The 26,843-nt window shown below is 43.8% G+C and overlaps 1 protein-coding gene across 1 annotated transcript in view; it reads left to right on the top strand.

Moving 5' to 3' along the window:
• The window catches only part of LOC134357592 (uncharacterized), an 83,919-nt gene extending 59,977 nt beyond the window's left edge, over positions 1 to 23,942 (top strand). Inside the window, exons 9-11 of the mRNA XM_063069217.1 lie at positions 19,995 to 20,146; positions 20,271 to 20,618; positions 23,591 to 23,942. Of these exons, the coding sequence (XP_062925287.1) occupies positions 19,995 to 20,146; positions 20,271 to 20,618; positions 23,591 to 23,913 (823 nt within the window). The 3' untranslated portion in view covers positions 23,914 to 23,942. The remainder of the gene's footprint in view (positions 1 to 19,994; positions 20,147 to 20,270; positions 20,619 to 23,590) is intronic.
• The last annotated feature ends 2,901 nt before the right edge of the window (positions 23,943 to 26,843 follow it).

Below are 26,843 nucleotides of genomic sequence, written 5' to 3'. Positions count from 1 at the left end.
TAGGCAGTGGGTGGAGGTAGGTGATCCTGTGTTGGTACTGCTGCATCTTTCTTCGGTCTTTAACTTGCTAGGCGAGACCAAAGTTACTAATTCACAACAAGAAACTTTAATATAATCAGATATTTAATATAATCAAACATTGCATGCTTAACGGAACTGCTGAAATGTGTCCGCTTACTTTTACTTCAAAGATGACTGCAAATCCCTGCAGAAATATTAAAGCTGAAAACAGACGGAGGTGGTAATTAGAGATTTGACTGGGATTCACTTCACGGTGTACTTATTGATTAGGTTTTCCAGTAGAATATTTATGCTTTCTAAGGAGAGCCAAGTTTAAGAGAAACGTAACATGCAAGCATAAAATGGACATTTATATAAGGATTGCATCGGCAATGAGGGGGAGATGCACAAGATGGATTCTGTATGCCTGGGCCACGGAATCCATTCAGGTTATTCAAAGTATCATTCTCACACTATGGATAATGATGTCAATGACAGGGAGAAAACATCCGCAACTTAAATGTATTGTTGAGAAATATTTACTGGCCTCAACCTCACACGCGTGCTCAGGATCAATAAACACCTAAACAAATCCTAACTCTACATAATCACAAAATGAGTATCATTGCCGCCTTCTTGTTACGCACATATATCACCGCTCTAATAAGAATCCTTACCAACTTCTACTTAATATTATTACACCACAATATTCATAGCACTACTGCGACAAGCATCAGAACATCTGACATCTTGTACGTTCGTCCATCTAATCTAACATAGTAATCGTTCATTCAACGCACAATCTTCTTATATTCAGTAAAAAAAAAGGTCGAACATTGGTTGAAAAGATGGTTACTTTTTAGCGATTTTCAATATACGTAATCTTCTGTTGCACTTTCACTAAGCTAATTCGTCATAGTCGTACTGTTACGTAACCGGCAACAATGAATATCAATCGAAACAGGTTGCATAAAAACAACCAAACATTTATTAAACACGGATAAACAATAAAAAACTAACGGAAACCTTAACCGGAAGTTAACCGGTATGCGAATGTTCAACAAATCGTCACCCGGCACCGGTTCTTAAAGCGTTAAAGGCGAAAACAGTTCTTAAAGCAGTAAAGTCAGATACAGTTCTTAAAATGGTAAATTCGAAAGTCCAACAGATTTATATATTCAATTGGGAGAGACATCGCTGGCGAAGGGTTTCTTCATAAAGGCGACTTTCCTGTTGATTCTGTCCAAAGGTTTCACGATGCAGGAAATAAACGGTTTAAAACAACTGACCTTAATTTCTAGAGAGCAAACCTTGCATGAACTTCCTTATCTTTTGGCAAGAGTTATCACGATGCAGGTCGCTACTTCTTCAACGAAGACTCAATAAGTTCGATCCTTTGTTAAACTGCCGAACGACACCAACTTCTCTTAATCCTTCGGGTCCTGTACTTCGATAAAGTCATCACTCTCCCATGCTACTGGAAAAAGTTACATCAGCACATCTAGCAAAAATTGCCAGTCCAGCACTATTATACCTTGCAACAGAACGTAACACTCCGTTTTAAAAATGAAACTGCGTCATAAAATAAATACGCAACAGAAACGAAGACACACTAACGTTCTAGCGGAAAACTAAAAACTGAAAACTAACCGCGTCACCTGAGGTCTTCCCTTTATACCCGTGATGAACATGTCCTCACGTGACCGCACATCGGCGGGAAAATTACATCGGGTGACATCCAAAAGACCATTACATCATTCTCACAAAAAAAATCACAAGATCTCCTTGAGGTATGTAAAAGTACGATAATCAAAACTAAACGTTAGATGCTAGAAACCTAAAGCATAAGCAGAACATGTTGAGACACGGCGGCTCAAGCAGCATCTGTGGAATGAGGAACAGAGTTTACGTTTCAGATCAGAATATTCTAATGAATGATTTCGGAATTGAATTGTCAGCAATGCCTCTTAATCCACATAAGATCACTTCCCTGCTGAGTGTTCTCAAAAATTTCTGTGGTTACGTTTAGTAGCACCTTTACTGTTCCAAGCATGCCCTTCGGCAGCTAGCAATGACCCACGGCTCATCCTCTGTCTTCACAGCATTTGCACAATGAGGGGGATATGCTCATCTTGAGGAAGATCCACGACGGATTTCCTATTTACATACTTTATCTTACGTAAGCTAAGTTTTGTATTCACTTCCACCTTCTGGGCGCCAGGGTAGCGTAGCGGCTCGCTACATCTCCGGGGTTCCTTAGTTCGGAGGTCAGTTCTGGCGCCGTCGGTAAGGAGTTTCTTTGATCTCCCCGAGAACGGCGTGGGTTTCCTCCGGGTGCTCTGGTTTCCTCCCACAATCAACAGACATTCTCTTTGGTGGGTTAATTGGTAATTGTAAATTGTCCTGTGAATAGGCTAGTGTTAAAAAGGCAGGCTGTACCGGAAGGTCCTGTTTTACGCTGTATCTCTAAATAAATGTGATTCACTACCTTTCACTTGATGTGATATACCATTGATTCTTTCTTGGTCGACATCACGTTGCAGACATTTATTTTCTTCTCCCTACCCTCTCTGTTCTCTGTAGTTAAACTATTTAAACATTCTGATGAAAGGACGTTCAACTAAAATATTAACAGTTATATGGAAAACTGTCTGAATTGTTCAGCATTTCCTGTTTTGATGAAACCTGTTTCGAAGACATTGAATTGGTAATACTTTGTTATGGAAACAATCGTGGGACGTTGCTGTGCCCGACCGTAAATAATAGCGCGCACACAGCCGGCCGGCTCCCCCTTACGCGCAGCCTGAACTCGGAATGCTTCGCTTAAGCGGACACTCGAGAAAACTGCTTTAACACAACATGTGTACTCTTCGTGTGAGCTCCACTAGGAGGCGGCCAGGGTGAGGTAACTCCGGCTGTAGGTCTGATAGTTGTCGGAATGTCTCGACACCTGTGGCCACAACCTTACCGTCGGTGCTCCAGCACATTTCCACCCCTCCAGGGTAATAACAATCGACTGGACACACCAGAGTCGTCTTATGTATTTCAGTGATCTGTTTAGACGCGGGTGGAAGAAAAGTAATCGAAGAGCTGGACAAATTTCCACCTGCAAAGAAAAAGAAATACCCATTGTTAAAGAACGAGAAGAAAGCGTGTGTGAGTCATTTAAAACTTAGTGGCTTGACCTGTGGCCTCTCAGGTTCAAGTCCCATACCGAAGACAAGTGAAAAACGTGGAGTGACATTGTACAACGGTGCCGAATACGCGTTAAACTAACGGAATGACTTAGTTGCGGTGACTGGAAAAGACCCGTGGGCGTTATTTTCAAGAGAAGCAGGACAGATTATTCTTCTGGGCAATATTTATAATTCAAAAATATTACAAAACAATTAGCTATCTACACTGCAATCACTGAGACATTCCGGTGCCAGTTATAATTCTAATATTTACAGGAAGAGTTAGAGTCGACGTATCGGGCCAGGACCCTGTAGTCCTGACGAAGGGTCACGGCCCGAAACGTCGACTGTACCTCTTCCTATAGATGCTGCCTGGCCTGCTGCGTTCACCAGCAATTTGTGTGTGTGTTGCTTGAATTTCCAGCATCTGCAGATTTCCTTGTGTCTTCAATTCTAATATTTGTTTGTTTGCGTCCCCGAAAGCCCATATATCTGAGGGTGATTTATTTTAACGTGGATTACCCTTTGCAGAGCAGCTACTTCGGGGTTATCACAGAGAGATATCGAGATCTAAATGCATGAATATAGAAGAAGACTGGAGATCGCTCTACTGCGTGGTTTTTAGCAAAACGACCCAGGATACCTGAGCAAACACAGAGCGCTACTCGCACACTTCCGAATTCGCACGGGATCACATACAAGAGCATTCGCTCTTGCTCAGCCCTCTACCTTCAGCTCCCTTCCTATCCCATGACTCTCGAACAATCGCCTGTTGCTGTGCATCGTTGATTGAAGGGCATCAGCCTCCGGAGAGTTATTTACGGTTCTACTCCTCAGACCTCAGACACACGAACAACAATTTTGTATACTATCATTAACTTCCAGGGCAGCACTGGGTTCGTCCTTGATTTTGCTAGTGTCCATGACGTTTTCCACTTTAAAGTAGAGGAAAATTATTCATTTTAAGTCCTACTTTCTCTCCTAAGGCTCAACAACTCGACGAACAAATTCATCTTAAGTGGACCTTTCTTCTATCCAGCTACCTCGCCGTTCTGTATATATTTATAGAATCTCTTAGGATCATCTCATGTCCTCTTCCCCCCCCCCCCCCGGTGTCTTCATTAACTGGACTCTAACTGTCCTTGTTTTCCTAACAGCGTTGGTTAAATCAGCTCCATCAGCCAGCAGTCCTGAATCCTACCTACCCCGCCGTTCACCCTGACAGGAATATATTTGCCCTGGATTCTCTGTGTCTCATTTTCAAAAGCTTCTGACTTGCCAGACTTTCCCATACCTGCCAACACCTTCTCAGAATTACTCTATAAGAGTTCTGGTCGAATCCCATGAAACTTTGCTTTGCTCCAATTTAGGCATTTAATTTGTGAATTACTCCCATGTCTTTTAAAATCCTTTAAAATCCAATCCAATTCTGGTAATTGGTCTCAAAGCGCTCCTTTAATTACTTGGCAATCCTCATTTCCAAAGAGGAAATCAATTCTGATGCTGTTAGGGAATCAATGGAACACTTTATTAAATTATTTATCTAAATTGAACACTTCCACTAAATTCTATATTTCGGACACGGTGCAACTACAGAATTATCCATCATCTGCTGAGGACAGATATTCACTAACGGGCAGTGTAAGAGCTTTTCTTTCAATCTAACTCCTGATGTCCTGGCCCTGACAGTATTTATCGCGATATTGTAAGTGAAATTAATTTGTTTTTAACTTATCATTCTCGTATCCGTGGAGTGTTTGAAAGGGGAACGTTCAGGAATGCATTTTACTCTTGCAAACCCGGAGAGATAATAATGGGAGAAAGTAAAGGAGCTTTACTTTGTATCTAATTCGTGCACTAACTTCCGTGTCGCATGAAACATTCACAAAAATGTACCTCAAGACTCAGATAGAAACTAATTGTCCCTCCACACAACTCTGTCAAATACTCCCAGATCTGAAACAGCGCGGTTTAGGTACTGCGACAATACCCTGAAACCTGTGGCATCGATTACTTTAGAAACGTATCGTGATCATATAAAGCAAAGGGGACAGGTGCCAAACATATAACGCTTACTCAGCATTTAAGATGTGTCATAGTGGGGGACGTTGGGAACGGACCGAAATACAAGACACAGACACTGAAGTACTAGGAACAGGAGTAGACTAGACAATTAGAGTCAGGGACGGGACTGGAAGCAGAGAAGGAGCTGGGACAGGAACACAGACTAGGCTAGGGAAGCAGGACCAGGACGAGGGACTAGGAACGAGGAGCCTGGACGTGGACTCCGAGCCAGAGACTGGACAAGGACCCAGAACCTGTATCTTGACTCGGGTTCGGACCCCAAAACCATGCGAAGACGTGGCGAGGCTTGCGTTCCTGGGGAACAGGGGAAGACGTGGCGAGGCTTGGATTCTTGGAGGCTCGACAAGGACATGACGGGGCAAGGGTGTTTCGAGGCAACTCCTGGGCAGGACGCGGGACTCATCCCCACGGATGCAAGGGCAGGAAGGGACAGACCCAACTGCAGGGCAACAGCAAACGTCCTGGCTTACCCGACGGAGGCAAGGGACAGGAAGGGACAGAACGAACCGCAGGGCAACGGCAAACGGCCTGGTTTACCCGCCGCAGGCAAGGGACAGGAAGGGAGCTAGGACCGGAATGACTCCAAGACTCGAGGCGGCCGGTAACCTCGGCAGGCTAAGGAACAGCTAAATCCATATCCCGATGACCGCACTAGCCTTCTACAAGTGGGTTGCTCCAAGGGGAGACTGACGAGACTACCCAGCAACCACACTCGATCCCAGGGCGACTTATATTCCCAGCCCCAAGATGAGCATCAGGTGCGAATGGTTAAGTCCAACCAAAGCCAGGGACAGCTGGAAGACCTGCAGTCCGGCGTCCGCGGACCAGACCGTGAACCGGAATGTCCAAATAATAGACCAAACCCAGTAATGTGCCCTTTCAAGATAACTGCAGAATGATTGCTGCAAATGTAAATTAGTTTAATGCAACTCCTTAAATATTCATGGGGACTATTTTGATTAATCTTATTCAACAACAAATGGAATTCGAATCATGTATGTCTGCAGGGTTCACGATAACTGTACTGCAGCAATCTCTAGTGAGGGGATAGAAAGCGCCATAGAAACAGTCGTTTCTGTGTTCATCATCCTAACATATTAAAGAAGACTTCTAATCGTTCGCTTCAAATCATTTTGTAACAACAATGCACTTATTCCCATGAGCGCTGAAGGTTTAAATGCTGCTGTTACTTTCAAACTAACCTCATTCGCTGTTACGTTAATGTGAATATAGAACGATTGAAGTTACAAGCAATAAATCTCAGTAGTCTTATGTTTAGAAATAACGAACACTTGCCGTACAGTAACAAATACAGTAACGCACAGGCAAAATGCTGGAGGAACTCAGCAGGCCAGGCTAACTATCCCTTTCAATTTCTTTCTGTCAAACATGCTCTCAATGTATGCTCCCGAAAATGACTCAAATCTATAGGTTTTCGTCTGATATTCTTTGTAGAATAAAAGAACCCCGTAAAATAGGATAACAACACCCATGACTTAAATATTTGTTCAAAATTCCTATTCCTGCTAATAGCTCCTCAGGTAACTAACATATATTTTGTAATTTTCCCATCTACTATGCTTTGACTTCAACAAGACCCTACGAAGTCTTCTCGCTGTTCACCTCTTCTGCTTGAATGAAGAGTCGAATTTACAAAAAAGCTTTTACTTCGAGAATGCCTGCTTAATTTATCTAAGAACATCATCAGCATTATGTGAAGTTTTGTATGACGTGAGCGATCTAAGACCATGATTATTCTTGCAATTTTTTCTGCAGAAGTCGTATGCCATTGCCTTCTTGTGGGCAGTGACTTTACAAGAGGAGAGACCCCAGCCATTATCATCACTCTTCAGAAAATGTCTGTCAGGCGTCTATGGACGCATAACCAGGACTTGTGATATGCACCGGCTGCTCATGCGACCATCGAGCATCTATTCCGTGGCTTCACGTGACGCTGAACGGTGGAGGGAGGGGCGTGGCTGAGCAGGCACTACACCTGTAGGTTTTCTATGTTTCTATGTTTACACTCAGCACCTTATCTTGAAAAGATGGTTTCCTTTTTGCTCTTTTGCGTACATGTGATCTTCTGTTGCACCTCACTACCTTCCGACGTCATATTCGTACGACAATCAAAATGAACGTCGGATGCTGGAAATCTAAAGCGAAAACTGAACATGCTGGTGACCCGGCAGCTTAAACAGGGTCTGTGGAAGAAGAAACAGAGTTTGCGTTTCAGATACCACACCTACCATCAGGAATTCTGATGAATTGAATTGTCGGCAATGCCTCTTCTTACACCAAGGCTCCCTGCCCTGCTGACTGTTCCCAGCATTTTCTATATTCAAATTTAGCTGCACCTTTACTGTTCCGAGAATGCCCTTCGGCGTTTCGCAATTAACAGCGGTTGATCCTCTGTCTTGACAATATTTGTACAATGCGGGAACATGCTTATCTTGAGGAAGATCCGCAAAGGATTTCCCTTTTGTACATGTTACCTGATTTAATCTAAGCTCTTGTATTCACTTACACCTCTCCTTGCCCGTGTTCCTGGGCATCCCGGTAGCGCAGCGGTCAGCGCAAGACTACAAAAACTTAAACTGTTTTAAATAAAATTAGTTGCTGAAACAAATCGGGGAGTACCATAGTTCGGACTTCACTAACGGCGCTGTGTGTTGGAGTTTGTTTGTTCTTCCCGTGAACGCGTGGGTTTCTTCCGGATGCTGAGGTTTCCTCCCACAGTTCAAAGACGTTCCCGTTACTAAGTTAATTGGTCATCGTAAATTCTCCTGGGCCTAGGCTCGTTTGAAATAGGTAGGCTGATCAATGGTGTGGCTCGTTGGACCGGAAGGGCCTGTTCAGTGCTGTATCTCTAAACAAGTAAAAACCTGTGTTTCACCACATTTCTCTTGATGGAGTGGGCCATTCGTTTTCCCTTCATCCTATACCGGACATGTTTTTGTTTTCTGTGCCCTACCTATCCTCTATACTTCAGCCATTTACACTTTGTAATGCAAGGGAACTGAACTAAAATGTTAAGATTTATACGGAAAGCTGTTTGACTTGTTCCGCGTTGACAGTTTTAGTTAAATCTTTTTCGACGACATGCAATTGTCAAAACAATCTCTGCCTCAATGTCGCAAAAAGAAAGGATCTGTCTGTGGACTACAGAAGGAATGGATACAGGCTAACCCGTATTGACAGCAATGGATCTGGGGTTGAGAGGTTTAGGCACCTCGGCATTCATATCGCCGAGGACCTCACGTGGTCGGTACACACCAGCTGTGTGGTGAAAAAGGCAAAATAGACGGTTGAGGTAGTTTGGTATGGGCCCTCAAATTCTAAGAACTTTCTACAGGGGCACAATTGAGAGCATCGAGACTTGCTGCATCACCGCCTGGTATGAGAACTGTAACTCCCCTAATCGCAGGATTCTGCCGAGAACGATGAGGACAGCCCAGTGCATCTGTAGATGTGAACTTCCAATTTTTCAGAACATTTAGGGTTAGGGTGTGAAAAAAGTGTCCGAAGGACGATTAGGGACCCAAGGCACCAGAACCACAATCTATTCCAGCTGCAACCATCCGGGAAACGTTTCTGCAGCACCGAAGCCAGGACCAGCAGGCTCCGGGACAGCTTCTTCCACCAGAGCATCAGACTGATTAACTCCTGCTGATTTGAGTGTATTTCTATGTTACATTGACTGTTTTATTCGTTATCAATTATTATGAATTACTATGATTGCACATTGCACATTTAGACGGAGACGTAACTTAAAGATTTTTACACCTCATGTACGTGAAAGTCAATTCCATTCCAATTGGTAATTCGATTTAAAGTGCACATTTTCAAACTTTGAGAAAGATATTTGAAAATTATCTGTATGCCAGACAGTTTTCTTTGCAACAACAAATGCAACGCTGCAAGAACCTGTAGCAGAACCGAAAGGACGTCACCCAGCATTACACTGTAGATTGTGCCTGGTATCCTGCGCCAAATTCACCACTTCAAAACATTGGAGACACCATTGTTTGTGGTGTGTAGGGAATGGTACAGGAATGGTGACGTCATTGTGTGGTTCAGCTATCGCTGCTAAAAAGATGGAGGGATTTCAACAGGCGAGTCCCAGTTTCGCTATCTGAGAAGAAATTGCGTCGTCTGACTCTGTTTTCTCCAGAATTTACGCGAATGAGGGGAGATCTCGATGAAAATGTAAATTTCAACATATCTTAACATGCCGCATAATGACAAGATACCTTCCGAGACGAGGGGTCCACAACCATCGCACCAGTATCAGACTGATCGGTTGCTACTAGAAAAAGAAGTGAGAAGGGATCGCGGCCTTTTGCCGGAATTCCGACTTAGGGACGTTCCGTCAAGTTCCCAGATATGACACCTCGGCACAGCCTGCACCTTACTCAACCACACCTACTTAATGTGCTGTCGATGGGGTAATTCTCCAACCTTTGGAGGCATCGTCATTAAATTCGTTCATAAAACCGCGGATTTCTCAATATTAACGGTAAGGGCATGAACATGACGCTGAGATCGAATATCGACCAGAACCTAATGAGGGTTTCAACATGTTAAATGACAAAATGCCATATTCCTCTTCCCAGTTTTATGGATAATAACCAATACAACCAGAACACGGCATCAGCTGCTCGTCCTCTGGTTATACTCAATCGTTGGCACACTGGATATATATGTTGCCAGAAGAATATAATTTTATTTTCTGGAACAATAGATTCTACATCACATTTTCAAAGTGAAGGTTTTTTTCATACCATAACTTAAAGCACAACTGTAGGAAAGCCGCTTGCAAACAGAAAGGAAACAATCGTGGAACTTTGCTGTGCCCGACCGTAAAGAACAGCGCGCACCCATCCGACTGGCTCCCCCTTACACGCAGCCTGTCCTCTGGATGCTTCGCTTCCCTGGAGACTTGATTATAACCCCACAAGTTCACTTTTCTTCTGAGTTTCACTCGGAGGCGGTCAGCGTGAGCTGACGGCTCACGGTGTGGGTCTGGTCGCTATACCGGACGGCTCGATTTGTCTGGACACCAGTCCACGACATCGTAATCCATTTCTCAAGACACCACTACCGGTCCAGAGAAAAAAATATGTAGACTAGTCATAGCAGAGTCACTATCTGTCCTTCTTTGTTCTGTTTAGTCACGGGTGGAAGAACAGCAATCGAAGAGCTGGGCAATTTTTCATCTGGAATGAGAAAGTAATGTCCATATTAAAGTCTAATAACAAATCGTGTGTCAGACATTTAATACTTGGTGGCTTGACCTGTGGCCATTCCTTTGGCAGGTTGGGGGTTCAAGTCTCATACTGAAGACAAGTGACAAATATGGATTGACATTGTACAACGGTACCGATTGTGTACCGATCGTGTTGGCGCGTGGCCAAGTGGTCAAGGCGTCGGTCTAGTGATCTGAAGGTCGCTAGTTCGAGCCTCTTCGTAAACAAATACAGAGCTCTACTCCAGCACTTCTCAATTCGGAAGCGATAACATACACAAACATTCTCTCTTCCTCAGCCTTGCAACTTCAACTCACTTCCTATGCCATGCTATGAAGCCAGGAAGGGCGAGGTATCAACAATCACTCTCTCGCGTGCATTGTGAGATAGGAGCCGCCTATGTAGTGAGATGAGGCGAGGCCATCCGTCAGTCATAGTCGACCATGTGTGTGGCATCACAGTTGTCCAAATATGCAAGTCTGTGCAGTACGATATCAACGGCAAGCTGTTGCACATGTAGCTAGTCCTCCCCCACCCCCACCCCCACGCATGTGGTGAATCCAAAGGAACGAGAGACACCGATACAATTTGGTACCAGCAGCGTCGCAGCAGTTAACAGTCAATGTGAGACTGCCGCAGGGACTGCGGCTCCAGATTGTTCCCTCGGGATTTACTCCGAAGCCTTCCCCATGAGTGGGTATTGCCACAAGGCAACAGAGGTTAGAGAACAGAGTTTTCCTTCTCCTAGATGAGATGCCAACCACGGCTAACGAGCCCCATCTGCTCCAAACAACCAATGCAGCAGCTGATCGATAAACGCATTTATCACTGCATTGCGACCACCACCCCAATGCTTCGACCCACTTCGTCTATGCCGACTAAGGAGTCTTCTTGAGCTGGACCCATTCACCGGCATTTTTCACGTATCCCTTTGAACACTTCCTATCCGTGCACATCTCCAAACGGCTTTTAAACCTGTAATTGCTGCAGCGCCTGTCACTTCTTCTGGCAGCACGCATCAAAGTTGCTGGTGAACGCAACAGGCCAGGCAGCATCTGTAGGAAGAGGTGCAGTCGACGTTTCAGGCCGAGACCCTTCGTCAGGACTAACTGAAGGAAGAGTGAGTAAGGGATTTGAAAGCTGGAGGGGGAGGGGGAGATCCAAAATGATAGGAGAAGACAGGAGGGGGAGGGATAGAGCCGAGAGCTGGACAGGTGATAGGCAAAAGGGGATACGAGAGGATCATGGGACAGGAGGTCCGGGAAGAAAGACAAGGAGGGGGGAGGGACCCAGAGGATGGGCAAGAGGTATATTCAGAGGGACAGAGAGAGAAAAAGGAGAGTGAGAGAAGGAATGTGTGCATAAAAATAAGTAACAGATGGGGTACGAGGGGGAGGTGGGGCCTTAGCGGAAGTTAGAGAAGTCGATGTTCATGCCATCAGGTTGGAGGCTACCCAGACGGAATATAGGGTGTTGTTCCTCCAACCTGAGTGTGGCTTCATCTTCACAGTAGAGGAGGCCGTGGATAGACATGTCAGAATGGGAATGGGATGTGGAATTAAAATGTGTGGCCACTGGGAGATCATGCTTTCTCTGGCGGACAGAGCGTAGATGTTCAGCAAAGCGGTCTCCCAGTCTGCGTCGGGTCTCGCCAATATATAAAAGGCCACATCGGGAGCACCAGACGCAGTATATCACCCCAGTCGACTCACAGGTGAAGTGTTGCCTCACCTGGAAGGACTGTTTGGGGCCCTGAATGGTGGTAAGGGAGGAAGTGTAAGGGCATGTGTAGCACTTGTTCCGCTTACACGGATAAGTGCCAGGAGGGAGATCAGTGGGGAGGGATGGGGGGGGACGAATGGACAAGGGAGTTGCGTAGGGAGTGATCCCTGCGGAATGCAGAGAGAGTGGGGGAGGGAAAGATGTGCTTAGTGGTGGGATCCCGTTGGAGGTGGCGGAAGTTACGGAGAATAATATGTTGGACCCGGACTTCTTCTGGCAGGTACGTTTGTATATCTACATAATCACCAGTTTTGTGATGAAAAGTTATTCATAATCCCCTTTGATATTTCTCACTCACATTAAGCCTATCCACTCCAGTTTTAGGCAACGCGTCAATGGGAAATGGACTTCGAGCATTCACCCTGCAAACCTCGATAACATCACACCAGCCCACTTGCGTCTAAGGAAAGCAATCCCAGATTATCCTGACGAAGGGTATCGGCCCGAAACGTCGATTGTACCTCTTCCTGGAGATGCTGCCTGGCCTGCTGCGTCACCAGCAAATTTGATGTGTGTTCCCAGATTATCCCAGTCGTTCATTATAATTCAAGGCGTCCATTCCATGTGGTCAACTATAGCCCTGCTCTCATCAACTATTTTGGTCACATCTTCAAAACAGCATTTTAAATTCGGGAGCCGTGATTACTCACGCATAAATCCACCTTAACTACACCTGATTATTCCTTGCGCTTCTATATGCATATAGATCCTGTCTTACAGAATCACCTGCAGTAACTTTCCCACCACTAATTTTAGGCTTGCCAGGCTGTAATTCCGCAGCTTATCTTTAACGTTTCTCTTAAATAAACATGCAGCATCAGCCACCCTTGTGCATGTAAGCTTGCTACACGTTTTCGGATATAGATGGCAAAGATACCGGTAGCTATTCACCATTATCCTCCTCAAAAACACAACAACAGTGATTTTGCATACTATCATTACCTTCCAGGACATCACTGTGTTCGTCCCTCAGTTTTCTAGCTTCCATGACTTCTCCTATTCTAAGAAGAGTAGAAGTCTTCATTTAGATCCTCCTTCGTCTCGACGATCAAATTAATTCTTAAGTAGACCTTTGATCTCCCCAGCTGCCTTTTATATTTAAAGAATCTCTTAGGATCAACCTATCTGTCAAGTATGTCTGATGTCCCTATAAGTTCCTGATTTCTTTATTAACTAGAATCCATCAGTCCTTATTTTCCTAACAGGTTTTTCAACATCCCAGCTGGCTATTCCTTTCACTTCGGCAGATCTCAATCTTCTTCCATCAGTCAGCTGTCCTGAATCCTACCTACCTTGCCGTTCACTGCTAAATTGGCCCTGAATTCTCTGTGTCTCATTTTCAAAAGCTTCCGACTTGCCAAACTTCACTATGCCTGCTAGCAGCTTCTGTGAATTGATCTTTGAGAGATCCGGTCTAATAGAACATAGAACATAGAATAGTACAGCACAGTACAGGCCCTTCGGCCCACAATGTTGTGCCGACTCTCAAACCCTGCCTCCCATATCAGACCCCACCTTAAATTCCTCCATATACCTGCCTAGTAGTCTCTTAAACTTCACTAGTGCCTCTGCCTCCACCACTGACTCAGGCAGTGCATTCCACGCACCAACCACTCTCGGAGTAAAAAACCTTCCTCTAATATCCCCCTTGAACTTCCCACCCCTTACCTTAAAGCCATGTCCTCTTGTATTGAGCAGTGGTGCCCTGGGGAAGAGGCGCTGGCTATCCACTCTATCTATTCCTCTTATTATTTTGTACACCTCTATCATGTCTCCTCTCATCCTCCTTCTCTCCAAAGAGTAAAGCCCCAGCTCACTTAATCTCTGATCATAATCCATACTCTCTAAACCATTCAGCATCCTGGTAAATCTCCTCTGTACCCTTTCCAATGCTTCCGCATGCTTCCTATAGTGAGGCGACCAGAACTGGACACAATACTCCCAAGTGTGGCCTAACCAGTTTTATAGAGCTGCATCATTACATCGCGACTCTTAAACTCTATCCCTCGACTTATAAAAGCTAACACTCCATAAGCTTTCTTAACTACCCTATCTACCTGTGAGGCAACTTTCAGGCATCTGTGGACATGTACCCCCAGATCCCTCTGCTCCTCCGCACTACCAAGTAACCTGCCATTTACTTTGTACTCTACCTCGGAGTTTATCCTTCCAAAGTGTACCACCTCACACTTCTCCGGGTTGAACTGCATCTGTCATTTCTCAGCCCACTTCTGCATCCTATCAATGTCTCTCTGCAATCTTTGACAATCCTCTACACTACCTACAACACCACCAACCTTTGTGGCGTCTGTAAACTTGCAAACCCGCCCACCTTGTACCCCAACATCCAGGTGATTAATAAAAATCACGAAAAGGAGAGGTCCCAGAACAGATCCTTGTGGGACACCACTAGTCACAATCCTCCAATCTGAATGTACTCCCTCCACAACGACATTCTGTCTTCTGCAGGCAAGCCAATTCTGAATCCACCTGGCCAAACTTCCCTGGATCCCATGCCTTCTGACTTTCTGAATAAGCCTACCGTGTGGAACCTTGTCAAATGCCTTACTAAAATCCATATAGATCACATACACTGCACTACCCTCATCTATATGCCTGGTCATCTCCTCAAAGAACTCGATCAGGCTTGTTAGACACGATCTTCCCTTCACAAAGCCATGCTGACTGTCCCTGATCAGACCATGATTCTCTAAATGCCCAGAGATCCTATCTCTAAGAATCTTTTCCAACAGCTTTTCCACCACAGACGTAAGGCTCACTGGTCTATAATTACCCGGACTATCCCTACTACCTTTTTTGAGCAAGGGGACAACATTCGCCTCCTTTCAATCTTCCGGTACCATTCCCGTGGACAACGAGGACATAAAGATCCTAGCCAGAGGCTCAGCAATCTCTTCCCTCGACTCGTGGAGCAGCCTGGGGAATATTCCATCAGGCCTCAGGGACTTATCCGTCCTAATGTATTTTAACAACTCCAACACCTCCTCTCCATTAATATCAACATGCTCCAGAACATCAACCTCACTCATATTGTCCTCACCATCATCAAGTTCTCTCTCAATGGTGAATACCGTACAGAAGTATTTAATGAGGACCTCGCTCACTTTCACAGCCTCCGGGCACAGCTTCCCACCTTTATCTCTAATCGGTCCTATCTTCACTCCTGTCATCCTTTTTTCTTCTTCACATAATTGAAGAATGCTTTGGGGTTTTCCTTTACCCTAATCGCCAAGGCCTTCTCATACTCCCTTCTTGCTCTTCTCAGCTCTTTCTTAAGCTCCTTTCTTGCTGCCCTATATTCCTCAATAGACCCATCTGATCACTGTTTCCTAAACCTCATGTATGCTGCCTTCTTCCACCTGACTAGATTTTCCACCTCACTTGTCACCCATGGTTCCTTCACCCTACCATTCTTTATCTTCCTTACCGGGATAAATTTATCCCTAACATCCTGCAAGAGATCTCTAAACATCGACCACATGTCTATAGTACATTTCTCTGCAAAAACATCATCCCAATTCACACCCGCAAGTTGTAGCCTTATAGCCTCATAATTTGCCTTTCCCCAATTAAAAAAATTCCTGTCCTCTCTGTTTCTATCGTTTGCCATGATAATGCTAAAGGCCAGGGAGCGGTGGTCACTGTCCCCCAGATGCTCACTAACTGAGAGATCTGTGACCTGACCCGGTTCATTACCTAGTACTAGATCTAGTATGGCATTCCCCCTAGTCGGCCTGTCCACATACTGTGACAGGAATCCGTCCTGGACACACTTAACAAACTCTGCCCCGTCTAAACCCTTGGAACTAATCAGGTGCCAGTCAATATTAGGGAAGTTAAAGTCACCCATGATAACAACCCTGTTATTTTTGCACCTTTCCAAAATCTGCCTCCCAATCTGCTCCTCTGTATCTCTGCTGCTACCAGGGTGCCTATAGAATACCCCCAACAGAGTAACTGCTCCCTTCCTGTTCCTGACTTCCACACATACTGACTCAAAAGAGGATCCTGCTACATTACCCACTCTTTCTGTAGCTGTAATAGTATCCCTGACAAGTAATGCCACACCTCCTCCCCTTTTTCCGCTCTCTCTATCCCCTTTAAAGCACTGAAATCCACGAATATTGAGAGTCCATTCCTGCACTGGTGCCAGCCAAGTCTCTGTTATGGCCACTACATCATAATTCCATGTATGTATCCAAGCTCTCAGTTCATCACCTTTGTTCCTGATGCTTCTTGCATTGAGGTACACACATTTCAGCCCTTTTACCTTACTGTCTTTACACAGTTTATTCTGCTTCTCTTTCCTCAAAGCCTCTCTATATGTCAGATCTGGCTTTACTCCATTTACTTCTTTCACTGCTCTATCGTTCTGGGTCCCATCCCGCTTGCAAATCAGTTTAAACCCTCCCGAACCATGCCAGCAAAACTACCTGCAAGGATATTGCTCCCCCTCGAGTTCAGGTGCGACGCATCCAATCTGTACAGGTCCCACCTTCCCCAGAAGAGATCCCAATGATCCAAAAATCCAAATCCCTGTTCCCTGCACCAACTCCTCAACCACGCATTCAACTGCCATCTCCTCCAATTCTTACCGTCACATTCACATAGCACTGGCAGCAATCCTGAGAACGCCACCCTCGAGGTCCTGTTCTTCAGTCTTCTGCCTAGTTCCCGAAACTCAGACTTCAAGATCTCATCCCTCTTCCTGCCTCTGTCGTTGGTCCTATCATATTTTGCTTTGCCTCGTTTTAGGCCTTTAACTTGAGAACTAACCCTGCCTCCTTTTGAACACTCCTTTAAAATCTAATGCAATTATGATGACTGGCTCCAAACCGCCCCGACCGGTCGCCTGCAAAGTCTCAATTCCCTAGAGGAAGTCGATTCTGATGCTGGAATGGAAATAATGGAGCTCTTTAACTAAATTCCATATTTAGTTTCAGGATACGGTGCTACTGCAGAATTCTCATCGTCTGTTGAAGATTGTTACTCCCTGACGGGCAGTGTCGCAGCTTTTCTTTCCATCTACCTCGTGTTGTCCTGGCCATGCCAGTGTTTATCGCGATATTCTAAGTGAAATGAATTTGTTTTTAATTCAGCATACTCGTATCCTTGGAGTCTTTGAAAAGAAATCGTACAGTAATAAATTACACTATTGCAAACTCGGGGAGATAATAATTTGGGAAAGTAAAGGAGATTTACTCTGTACCTAACACGTGCACTAACTTATTCCGTGCCGCATGAAACAGTCAACAAAAAGTACCTCAAGAATCAGATGTAAACTAAATTTCCCTCCGCACAACTCAACTCAGATACGCCCAGGTCAGAAACGGCGCGATTTAGCTATTGGGAAAATAACCTGAAACGTGCTGCATCGATTACTGCGGAAACATATCGATAAGATAAAGGTTAGGAGGGATATGTCAGGCATGCAACCCTATGCAGCAGTTAATGCCTCCAAACAATAGCCCGAATCCTGTAACTTGTCCTTGCAAGATAACTGTAGGATGTTGGCTGCAAATGTAAATTTAGCTTAATTCAAATCATTAAATGTTCCTTCCGGCTATTTTGATTAATGTTACTGTTGCAGTTATCATGTATATTTTTTCAATGTTCGTAGGGTTTATGTCACCTGTACCACAGCAATCCATGGTGAGGCGATACAAAACTCCGCGGAAACGGTCGTTTCTGTTGATCATTATCCCAATACATGATAGAAGACTTGCAATTGTTCGCTCCATTTGGTAACAACGATGTCCTTATTTCCATTCGAGTTGTGTGCTCAAGGTTTAAATGCAGTTGTTGCTTTCAAATCAATCTCATCCGGTGTTTCATCTCAATGTGCATATAGATGGATTTAAGTTTCAAGCAACAAATCTCAGTGATCTTTTGTTTGGAAATAACAGACATGTGATGACGGTAGATTACCCGGAAAGAGTTCTGCCACTTATCTATTGATAGAATAAATTCACTTACTCGCTTTCTTATGTAAAAACCTGTTGCAAAGAGGACTTGAATTTACACAGAAAAACATAGAAACATAGAAAACCTACAGATTTGTGCTGAAAATGTCCTTACCTTAGAATTTACTAGGCTTACCTATAGCCCTCTATGTTACTAAGCTGCATGTACCTCTCTAACAGTATCTTAAAAGACCTTATCGTATCCGCCTCCACCACCGTTGCCGGCAGCCCATTCCACGCACTCACCACTCTCTGAGTAAAAAACTTACCCCTGGCATCTCCTCTGTACCTGCTCCCCAGCACCTTAAATCTGTGTCCTCTTGTGGCAACTATTTCAGCCCTGGGAAAAAGCCTCTGACTATCCATATGATCAATGCCTCTCATCATCTTGTACACTTCTATCTGGTCACCTCTCATCCTCAGTCGCTCCAATGAGAAAAGGCCGAGTTCACTCAACCTATTCTCTAATTTCTAGGATTTGGAACTCGTCCTTCAAATTCTGTGTTGTTTTGTGATATTTAGGTACCTGCTGGTTGTCAGATTCTAAATCTCCTGCCCGACAGGAGATATCCCATATCCAAGGTTTGCTCCCCTGGTCTACATAGAGTAACACACAAACAAAATTCTGGAAAAGAGGAGCTCAGCATGCCAGGCATAATCTATTCCAACTAATCCTTTCCATTTCATTCTGTTAAACTGCGTCTTTTTTATGCTTTGAAAATGACATTAAAATGTAGAGTTTGTTCTCATATTCTTTAAGGAATAAAGAGACCCCTAAAATAGAATAACATCACTCATGGCTTAAATACTTGCTCGAAAACTCATTATCCTGCTAATAGCTCCTGATGTCGCAAAAATATATTTTGTAAGTTTGCTATGTTCGATGGTTTGACTGTTATTAAGAACTCAGAATTATTTCGCTGTTGTCAACTTCTGCCTGAACGATGAGACTTATAGAAATATAGCATTCACTTCCAGATCGTCTACTTGATTCATATAAACACATCATTAGCATTATGTGCAGTGTTATATGACGTGGGCGATCATGGTATTATCCATGACATGATTGTTCTTCGCAATTTTTCCCCACAGAAGTGGTTTGACATTAACTTCTCCTTGTCAGTATCTCTTCAAGTCGAGTAAACACAGCCATTGTCAATTCAGAGATTGTCTGCCCGTCGTCAGTGGTCGCATAACCAGGACTTGTGATATGCACCAGCTGATCATACGGCCATCCACCGCCTGCTCCCCTGCTTCACGTGACATTGATCGTAGGGCTAAGCAGGTGCAACGCATTACCTTAAGGTGACCTGCGCTTTAGCGGTGGAATGGAGCGCCTCACATCTCCTTTGGTAGAGACGTATCTTAACCCCGCAGTGCGTTTTCTAAAAATATACAGACAAGTGGCTTGGACTTCATTGTCAACCCTATAGATCCTTCAATAATTGCCAATATTGTTTTTTCTTTATTTGTTGATTTCGAAAATCTCGGACCAACCATCTTTAATAATGGTGCAAGCATCGCGTATTTTAAATATATTGTACAACTGAATGGAGAAGAGGACAAGTTGTTCATCTAAAATACATCGGAGAAATACAGAACTCGAAACCAAATGCTTATCTGTCTAAAAACTTGAAATTACTTTGACACAGGAAAAAGTTGGCAACTTGTGATTGGTGTCAATGTGCCGTTCCGTTTGAAATGATTTGCATAAATAGGGAACACGCAGTGCCAGCTCGTCACAGGATTCATAAGCGAGCTGAACAGTTGAGACGCCACTTAACCGCAGCACCTTCCGTGAGCTTCACTCTATTAACTACAATGTCTTGGTGGGTTCGTGTGGTCAGTACGCTGGTGGTTACTGCAATTTGTGAGTATTTTCCACGGACATCATATTGAATCTTGAATACCATTCAATGATATTCTTCTCGCACTTCTGGTATTTCTCGAATATTAATCTCGGTACATTGTTTCTTCCCTCTGATCTTTTCCAGATATCAACGCGGAAGTTGCACTGAATCAGCCACCTTCGAAATCCACATCCCCGGGGCAGAACGTGCAAATGCCCTGCACCTTGTCTGGAACCTCTTTAGGAAGTAGCAATATTTACTGGTACCAGCAGGTTCCCGGAAAAGTTCCTCGGTTTCTGTTCTACTATTGGTCGGGGAGCAGCATTTACCGAGGCTCCGGAGTTCCGAACCGTTTCGGCGGCTCAGTATCAGGCAACACGGCAACATTGACAATATCGAGCGTCCAGTCGGAGGATGCGGCAGACTATTACTGTGCTGTATGGAAATCAAATGTTTGCACCTTCGGCAAAGGAACGAGGCTGGCAATTGGTAGTAAGTAAAATATCAATTCAATGCGCATGGCTTCCTGGTACTTAAGTGAACAATAATTAATTTTTTGTCGTCTAATTGTAGCTTCAAAGCAAACGCTTTTAAAGGCGGTACTTTTCAGATATCCAACCACGATTAACGCTGTGTGTGTATGTGCGCGTGCCATTAACTCCTGCTGGAGTCGTCGGGGCGCCGTCATTCAAGCTTTTTGCACAGATCTTTTTGGTATGCTGATCGTACGGCGTGTCATGGGCATCTGAAACCTGGCGGAAGCCATCCCTCTCCAGTTTTTTTTACGAGGTCGAGTTGTTATCTCGACACTCAACCCAGGCACGGATGCAGAGCTCGCAAGGGAGGTGGCCGCATTCGAACTCGGGACTTCTCGCCCCGAAGTCCAGCGCTGATGTGGCTTCGAAACAAATGCTTTTAAAGGCTGTTAAAGATATCCAACCACGATTAACGGTCCTTTGGCAATTTAGTTGAACTAGCGCGCCCGGATATTACTTTTCATATTCATGTTGACTTAGTACAAGATGAAATAATATTTGCCAAGCCAGGTTAAGAATATTCCGATCGTTTTTAAATGAGTATAATCCTGAAATCCCGAATTTAGATTGCATCTATGATTTTGTTGGTGGAAACACCTTTGCTGATGCACCACTTTGTGTTGATGCCCGTCAGACCCATAAGTTAATGGCTAGACACTGATCACTGGACCCTAGAGCATTCTTAAAAATAATGAAATTGCATAGCTAATGAGAGATAGATGACCAAAGCGAATGGTTCCAATAGAATAACCCATAATATTGCTAAAATCTCGATTGTGTCTAGTTATTGTTCGTTGCGCTATAAACATTTTAACCAATCATTTAGACAGCCTTTATTAATCACGAGCACAGGATTTAAACTTCTGCAACAATTCATATAATTTGATGATGTTTTCTCTGATGTGGTCCTTGGTTGTCGCGATGGAAGGTGCAAATGAAAAAGACGAACAAAATTTGAATCCTGTTTGCAGAGGGTTCGACACACTCGCATGGTATTTTTGGGTTCCTTATGTTTTCCTAAAAATAACAGAACTAGTGCTATATTTTCCACCTGACACATTGGTGATGATATACACGGCAGTGAATGGGGACTCTTTAAGTGCCCGGAAAAAAAACAGAATGCAAACAACAGCGGATTAATTAGTCCATCAGTTCTAGGGAGAGTTTTCAGATGTTTTCAGCACAGCCAAGAAGGGCCAAAAGGCCTGTTTCTGTGCTGTAGTTTTTCTATGGTTTCTATGGTTCTATGTCACTGAGAAGACTAACTGATAGGTTAATCATTGTCCAATTTTATACTTGAAAGCTTTTTAACGGCAGTTTGAACAGTTAAATATTTGTATTAATCTGCAAAGGGATGTTAAAATATTCCTCCACTCTTTTGCTGTATAGAATACAAATTGAACTTGAATGAATTCTGAAACACTCGCGCCATATAAGACCATAACGGACTTCGAGGAGAAGCACGTAGATATTAGTAGATATTAGAATGAAAATTCTCAATTTTCATTAGCCGACTCCTTTTAGTATTTTATGCTTTCAACCGTTGGTATTATTTCTCTGTTACTTTGGAACGCCAACGTGCCCAAACATATTTTTTTTACCAATTTTAATATTGAAAATCTTTTGTAGTTTAAAATCGTGATGCATTTGGGTCACCGTATGGAAATAAACCTCCAATAACCTTATCTCAGGATTTCGAGACATGCGTGGCTCAGTGACCGCAGACCTAAATTGCCTAGATTCAAGGCCTTGTGCTTTGGTTCTTGGTAGGGTCAACCATGCCCAACAGGTCAAAGGGTAGAGGCCAGACTATGAGTGGTTAAGTGGACATCCAAAATCGGGGGTTACGTTCAGAGCTCTCAACCCTGACTGGTCAAAGTTTGTTACGGAAACAGCAATAAAGAATCCTTTTCTATTTGTGGGCGACGGTTTTTACAAGCAGATTGAGGACTTTCATTGCTGTGCTAAACGATACAGGCATAACGGGTGGTAAGTTAGTGATGCCATCATTACATCTTTCATTGCACCAAAAATTGAATCATGGAACAGCGAGTGTTTCAAATTTACAAGATAAATAACTTCAAAATACGAAAGTGAACCGCGGTGAGCAGTAGCTCTGAACCATATCAGATGAATTGGGGGTTATTCTCTTTTCTTGCCACCTCGACCGTGAACATCGTAAAAAACTGGTTTTCTCAGCGGTGTGCCAGGTGGAAAGTCCGCTGCACTCCACAATCCAGATTTGAATTATTTACTTCAAGTGGAAAAAAATAATATTTCGGAAACAAAGCATGTAATTTTCAACATTAATGTTAAACTTTCCTAAAGTGATTTTGAATACAAGCAGTCTGTAAATCTAATGTTGCCGCAAATCGAACTCCGTATTCCGATAGCTTAGATACTTAAAATATACTAATCCCGGTGTTCCCAGCCTAGGGTCCATAGACCCCTCTGCAAATGGTAAGGGTCCGTGTCATTAAAAAAAAAAGGTTGAGAACTATTGTACTAATCCCTGATTATAAGCAAACCATGAATAGACTTCTGTCTCTTGACTTGATGAATGAACAGTTGAATCAAGTGAAGATGTCTAAGGTAGAAGTAGGGACGGTGGAAGCTTAGGTGCCAGTGGAGGTCACAATTATCAGTCAGGTGTAACCTCGGATTTTTATTCAACCTGAATCCAATGGATGTAATTCTTGGAAGACCGCCACTGCACACATTATGCCCCAGTTTCAGAAAGAACAATTATTCATGGGAGATTTCACCTGGCAATTTTTTCACCTCCAATTTAACCGATTGCAACGGGTAAACGGAAAAAGGAATTTTCATTCATTAAGATGAATGGATACGTGCAATGCCAAACGCACTTTCAACAAACATGATGTTTTAACTGAAACCTGTTCTAAACTGGGACCTTATTTTACACAGATCCTCGGGCTCCCGCCGTCTCCGTTCTCCGACCTTCCCCGGAAGAAATCACGAGAAAAGGCACAGCGACGCTGGTGTGTTTGGTGAGTCGTTTTAATCCGGGCGCAGTGGATATTGAATGGACCATGGACGGTCGTCCGAGGAGGAATGGCGTGGAGACGAGCCGTGTCCAGCAGGAAACGGACAACACGTTCAGTGTAAGCAGTTACCTGACTCTGCCAGCCTCAGAATGGAGCACACACGAGCGTTACTCCTGTGTGGTTAAACACGAGAGTCAAGTAAACCCATTTGAAGAAACGATCGCGAGATCCGGCTGTATCTAAAACTTTATTTAAAACTTAATCAAAATAAAAAGCTTGTTTTCCCCGTCTTTTTCTTCATTAAAATGATTTTGAGGCATTATTGTTTTGTAGATAAGTATTTGCAGTCGGAGTCATCATTTAAGTTTTGTCAGTCTTAAATGTGTTTCTATTAAATCGGCATCATTGTTAATTGAAACTCTAATGTTAATTAATCTCAGTTAATTGAAACCCAAATGTTCATCAAATGACCGTGGTCTGAAGATTGCATTCTTGGTGCTTGCCTACTGCTGACAAGTTCGAGCACAAATATCCAATAACATTAACGACCAAGTCTGATTTACAGTATGCTTTGATGGCTTTTATTTCGAGTACTGAATAAACTAAAAATATAATTTAATTCTCTCTTTAATGATATTGCCTTGATACAAAAATGCAGCAGTGAAATGTGCGTGATATTATGTTTAAAAGTTGTGCAGTCATGAGATGGTTCACGCACCCACATTTAAGCGCACACACATGCAAAGACAGCCACACAATGATACCTCATGGAAAACTCATTCAACTGAGGGCGATTCCCACATATATACGCGGTGAAATGGTTTGGGAAGACTTTAGTCTTGTTGCCATTATATTGAGGCATCACCTGGAGTATTACATATAGTTCTGACTCCTTTCCCTGCGCAGCAGGTTCTGTTTACGTGAATTAATCTATAGGGCATATATCCTACAGCATTTGGATGAAATAGAGGCGATGTCATTGAAATATATAAAACTCTTTGTGGACTAGGCAGATGCCGAGACAATTCCTGCTTATTTTTTCTTGAGAACGGAAGGCTGCAGAATTAGATAATGGGTTTGAGTATTCGGGACTGAAAGAGATAATATTCTTCCCTCGACGCACGTTTAATCTTTGCCTTTGTTGATGCTCAAGTAGATTGAGATCGAAAGATCTTTAAGTGATTCAAGGGATTGAGTCATGACAGGAGGCCGGGGATCTGGAGACCCTGTCCCTATTGTTATTCCTTCATATATCCACAGCTGCAACTTGGCCAGAAGTATACAGGCGATAGACATTTGCATTAGAGTTTTTTTTTAATCTCAATTTTAATTTCATTTAAACCGAAGAGACAAAATAACATATTTTGCCCCAGAAGAATTAAAAACATAACCATGGTTACCAGGCTCTTCGATTGCAATTCCAGTGAAGTGCATTAACTGTTCATTCACACCTGAGGACAAATTGGAACTAGAACTACTAGTGCTTTCAAATGTGCAAGATATATAGACACAGTTGTAGAACACTACTGTGCAGAAGCAGTCCCTTCGATAAATCTAGACTGTGCTGAACTATTACGCTGCCTAGTCACCAGACCATTCTTCTCCTTCCCGCTCCCATCCATGTAGCTATCCAAATTTCCCTTGAATGTTGAAATCGAACCTATACCCAACCCATTCGCTGGCAAATTGTTCCACACTCTCACCATCCTCTGAGTAAAGACTTGCCCCGCATGTTCCATTTAAACTTTGCATCGTTCACCCTTAACCCACGATCTCTAGTTCTAGTTTCACCTAACGTAAGTGGAAATGGTTAGCTTTCATGTATCCTATCTATAGTCCTCATAATTTTGTGTACCTCCATCAAATCGCCATTCATTCGCCTTTGCTCCAGGGAATGAACCCTTAATTTATTCAACCTTTCCCTATTGCTCAAGTTACATTATTATACATTTTCTCTGCCCTCTTTCAATCTTACTGATATCATTCCTGTGGGCAGGTGACTAGAACTGTATACAATACTCCAAATTAGGCTTCCCCAGCGTCTTACACAGCGTCAACATGACATTATGGATGAAATTATGGATCTTTATTCCTTCTGTTCTACCGTACTCCTCAATCCTTTATTGCTCAACGTTTAAGTCTTACCCTGGGTTGTCCTCACAAAATGCAATGCTTCACATCCGCCATTGTTCACTCTATTTTCCCAGCTGCTCCTTATCCCGCTACAAGCTTCAATGGACTTAGTCGCTGTTCACTGCCTTCCCAATCTTCGTGAGATCCCAAATATGATGATCCAGTTTATACATTATCATTCGGATCATTGATATAGATGACAAACAACAACAGACATAACACACATCCCTGAGGTACACGCAAGACACATCAAAGTTGCTGGTGAACGCAGCAGGCCAGGTAGCATCTCTAGGAAGAGGTACAGTCGACGTTTCGGGCCGAGATCCTTCGTCAGGACTAACTGAAAGAAGAGCTAGTAAGAGATTTGAAAGTGGGAGGGGGAGTGGGATATCCAAAATGATAGGAGAACACAGGAGGGGTAGGGTTGGAGCCAAGAGCTGGACGGTTGGTTGGCAAAAGGGCTATGAGAGGATCATGGGACGGGAGGCCCAGGGAGAAAGAAAACGGGGGGGGGGCCCCAGAGGATGGGCAAGGGGTATAGAGAGAGGGACAGCGGCAGAAAAAGGAGAGAGTGAAAAGCAATGTGTGTATATAAATAAATAATGGATGGGGTACGGGGGCGGGGCGGCATTATGGAAGTTTGAGAAGTCAATGTTCATGCCATCAGTTTGGAGGCTAGCCAGACGGAATACAACGTGTTCTTCCTCCAACCTGAGTGTGGCTTCATCTTTACAGTAGAGGAGGCCGTGGATAGACATATCAGAATGGGAATGGGACGTGGAATTAAAATGTGTGGCCACTGGGAGATCCTGCTTTCTCTGGCGGACAGAGCGAAAGTGTTCAGCGAAACGATCTCCCGGTCTGCGTCGGGTCTCGCCAATATATAGAAGGCCGCATCGGGAGCGCGGGACGCAGCATATCACCCCAGCCGACTCACAGGTGAAGTGTCGCCTCACCTGGAAGGACTGTCTGGGGCCCTGAATGGTAGTAAGGGAGGAAGTGTAAGGGCATGTTTAGCACTTGTTCCGCTTACAAGGATA

Source organism: Mobula hypostoma, chromosome 2 (genome assembly GCF_963921235.1).
Source record: "Mobula hypostoma chromosome 2, sMobHyp1.1, whole genome shotgun sequence".
NCBI classification, from domain to species: Eukaryota; Metazoa; Chordata; class Chondrichthyes; order Myliobatiformes; family Myliobatidae; genus Mobula; species Mobula hypostoma.
The sequence above is the reverse complement of the archived record's forward strand: the minus strand, read 5'-3'. Positions and strand labels throughout refer to the sequence as shown.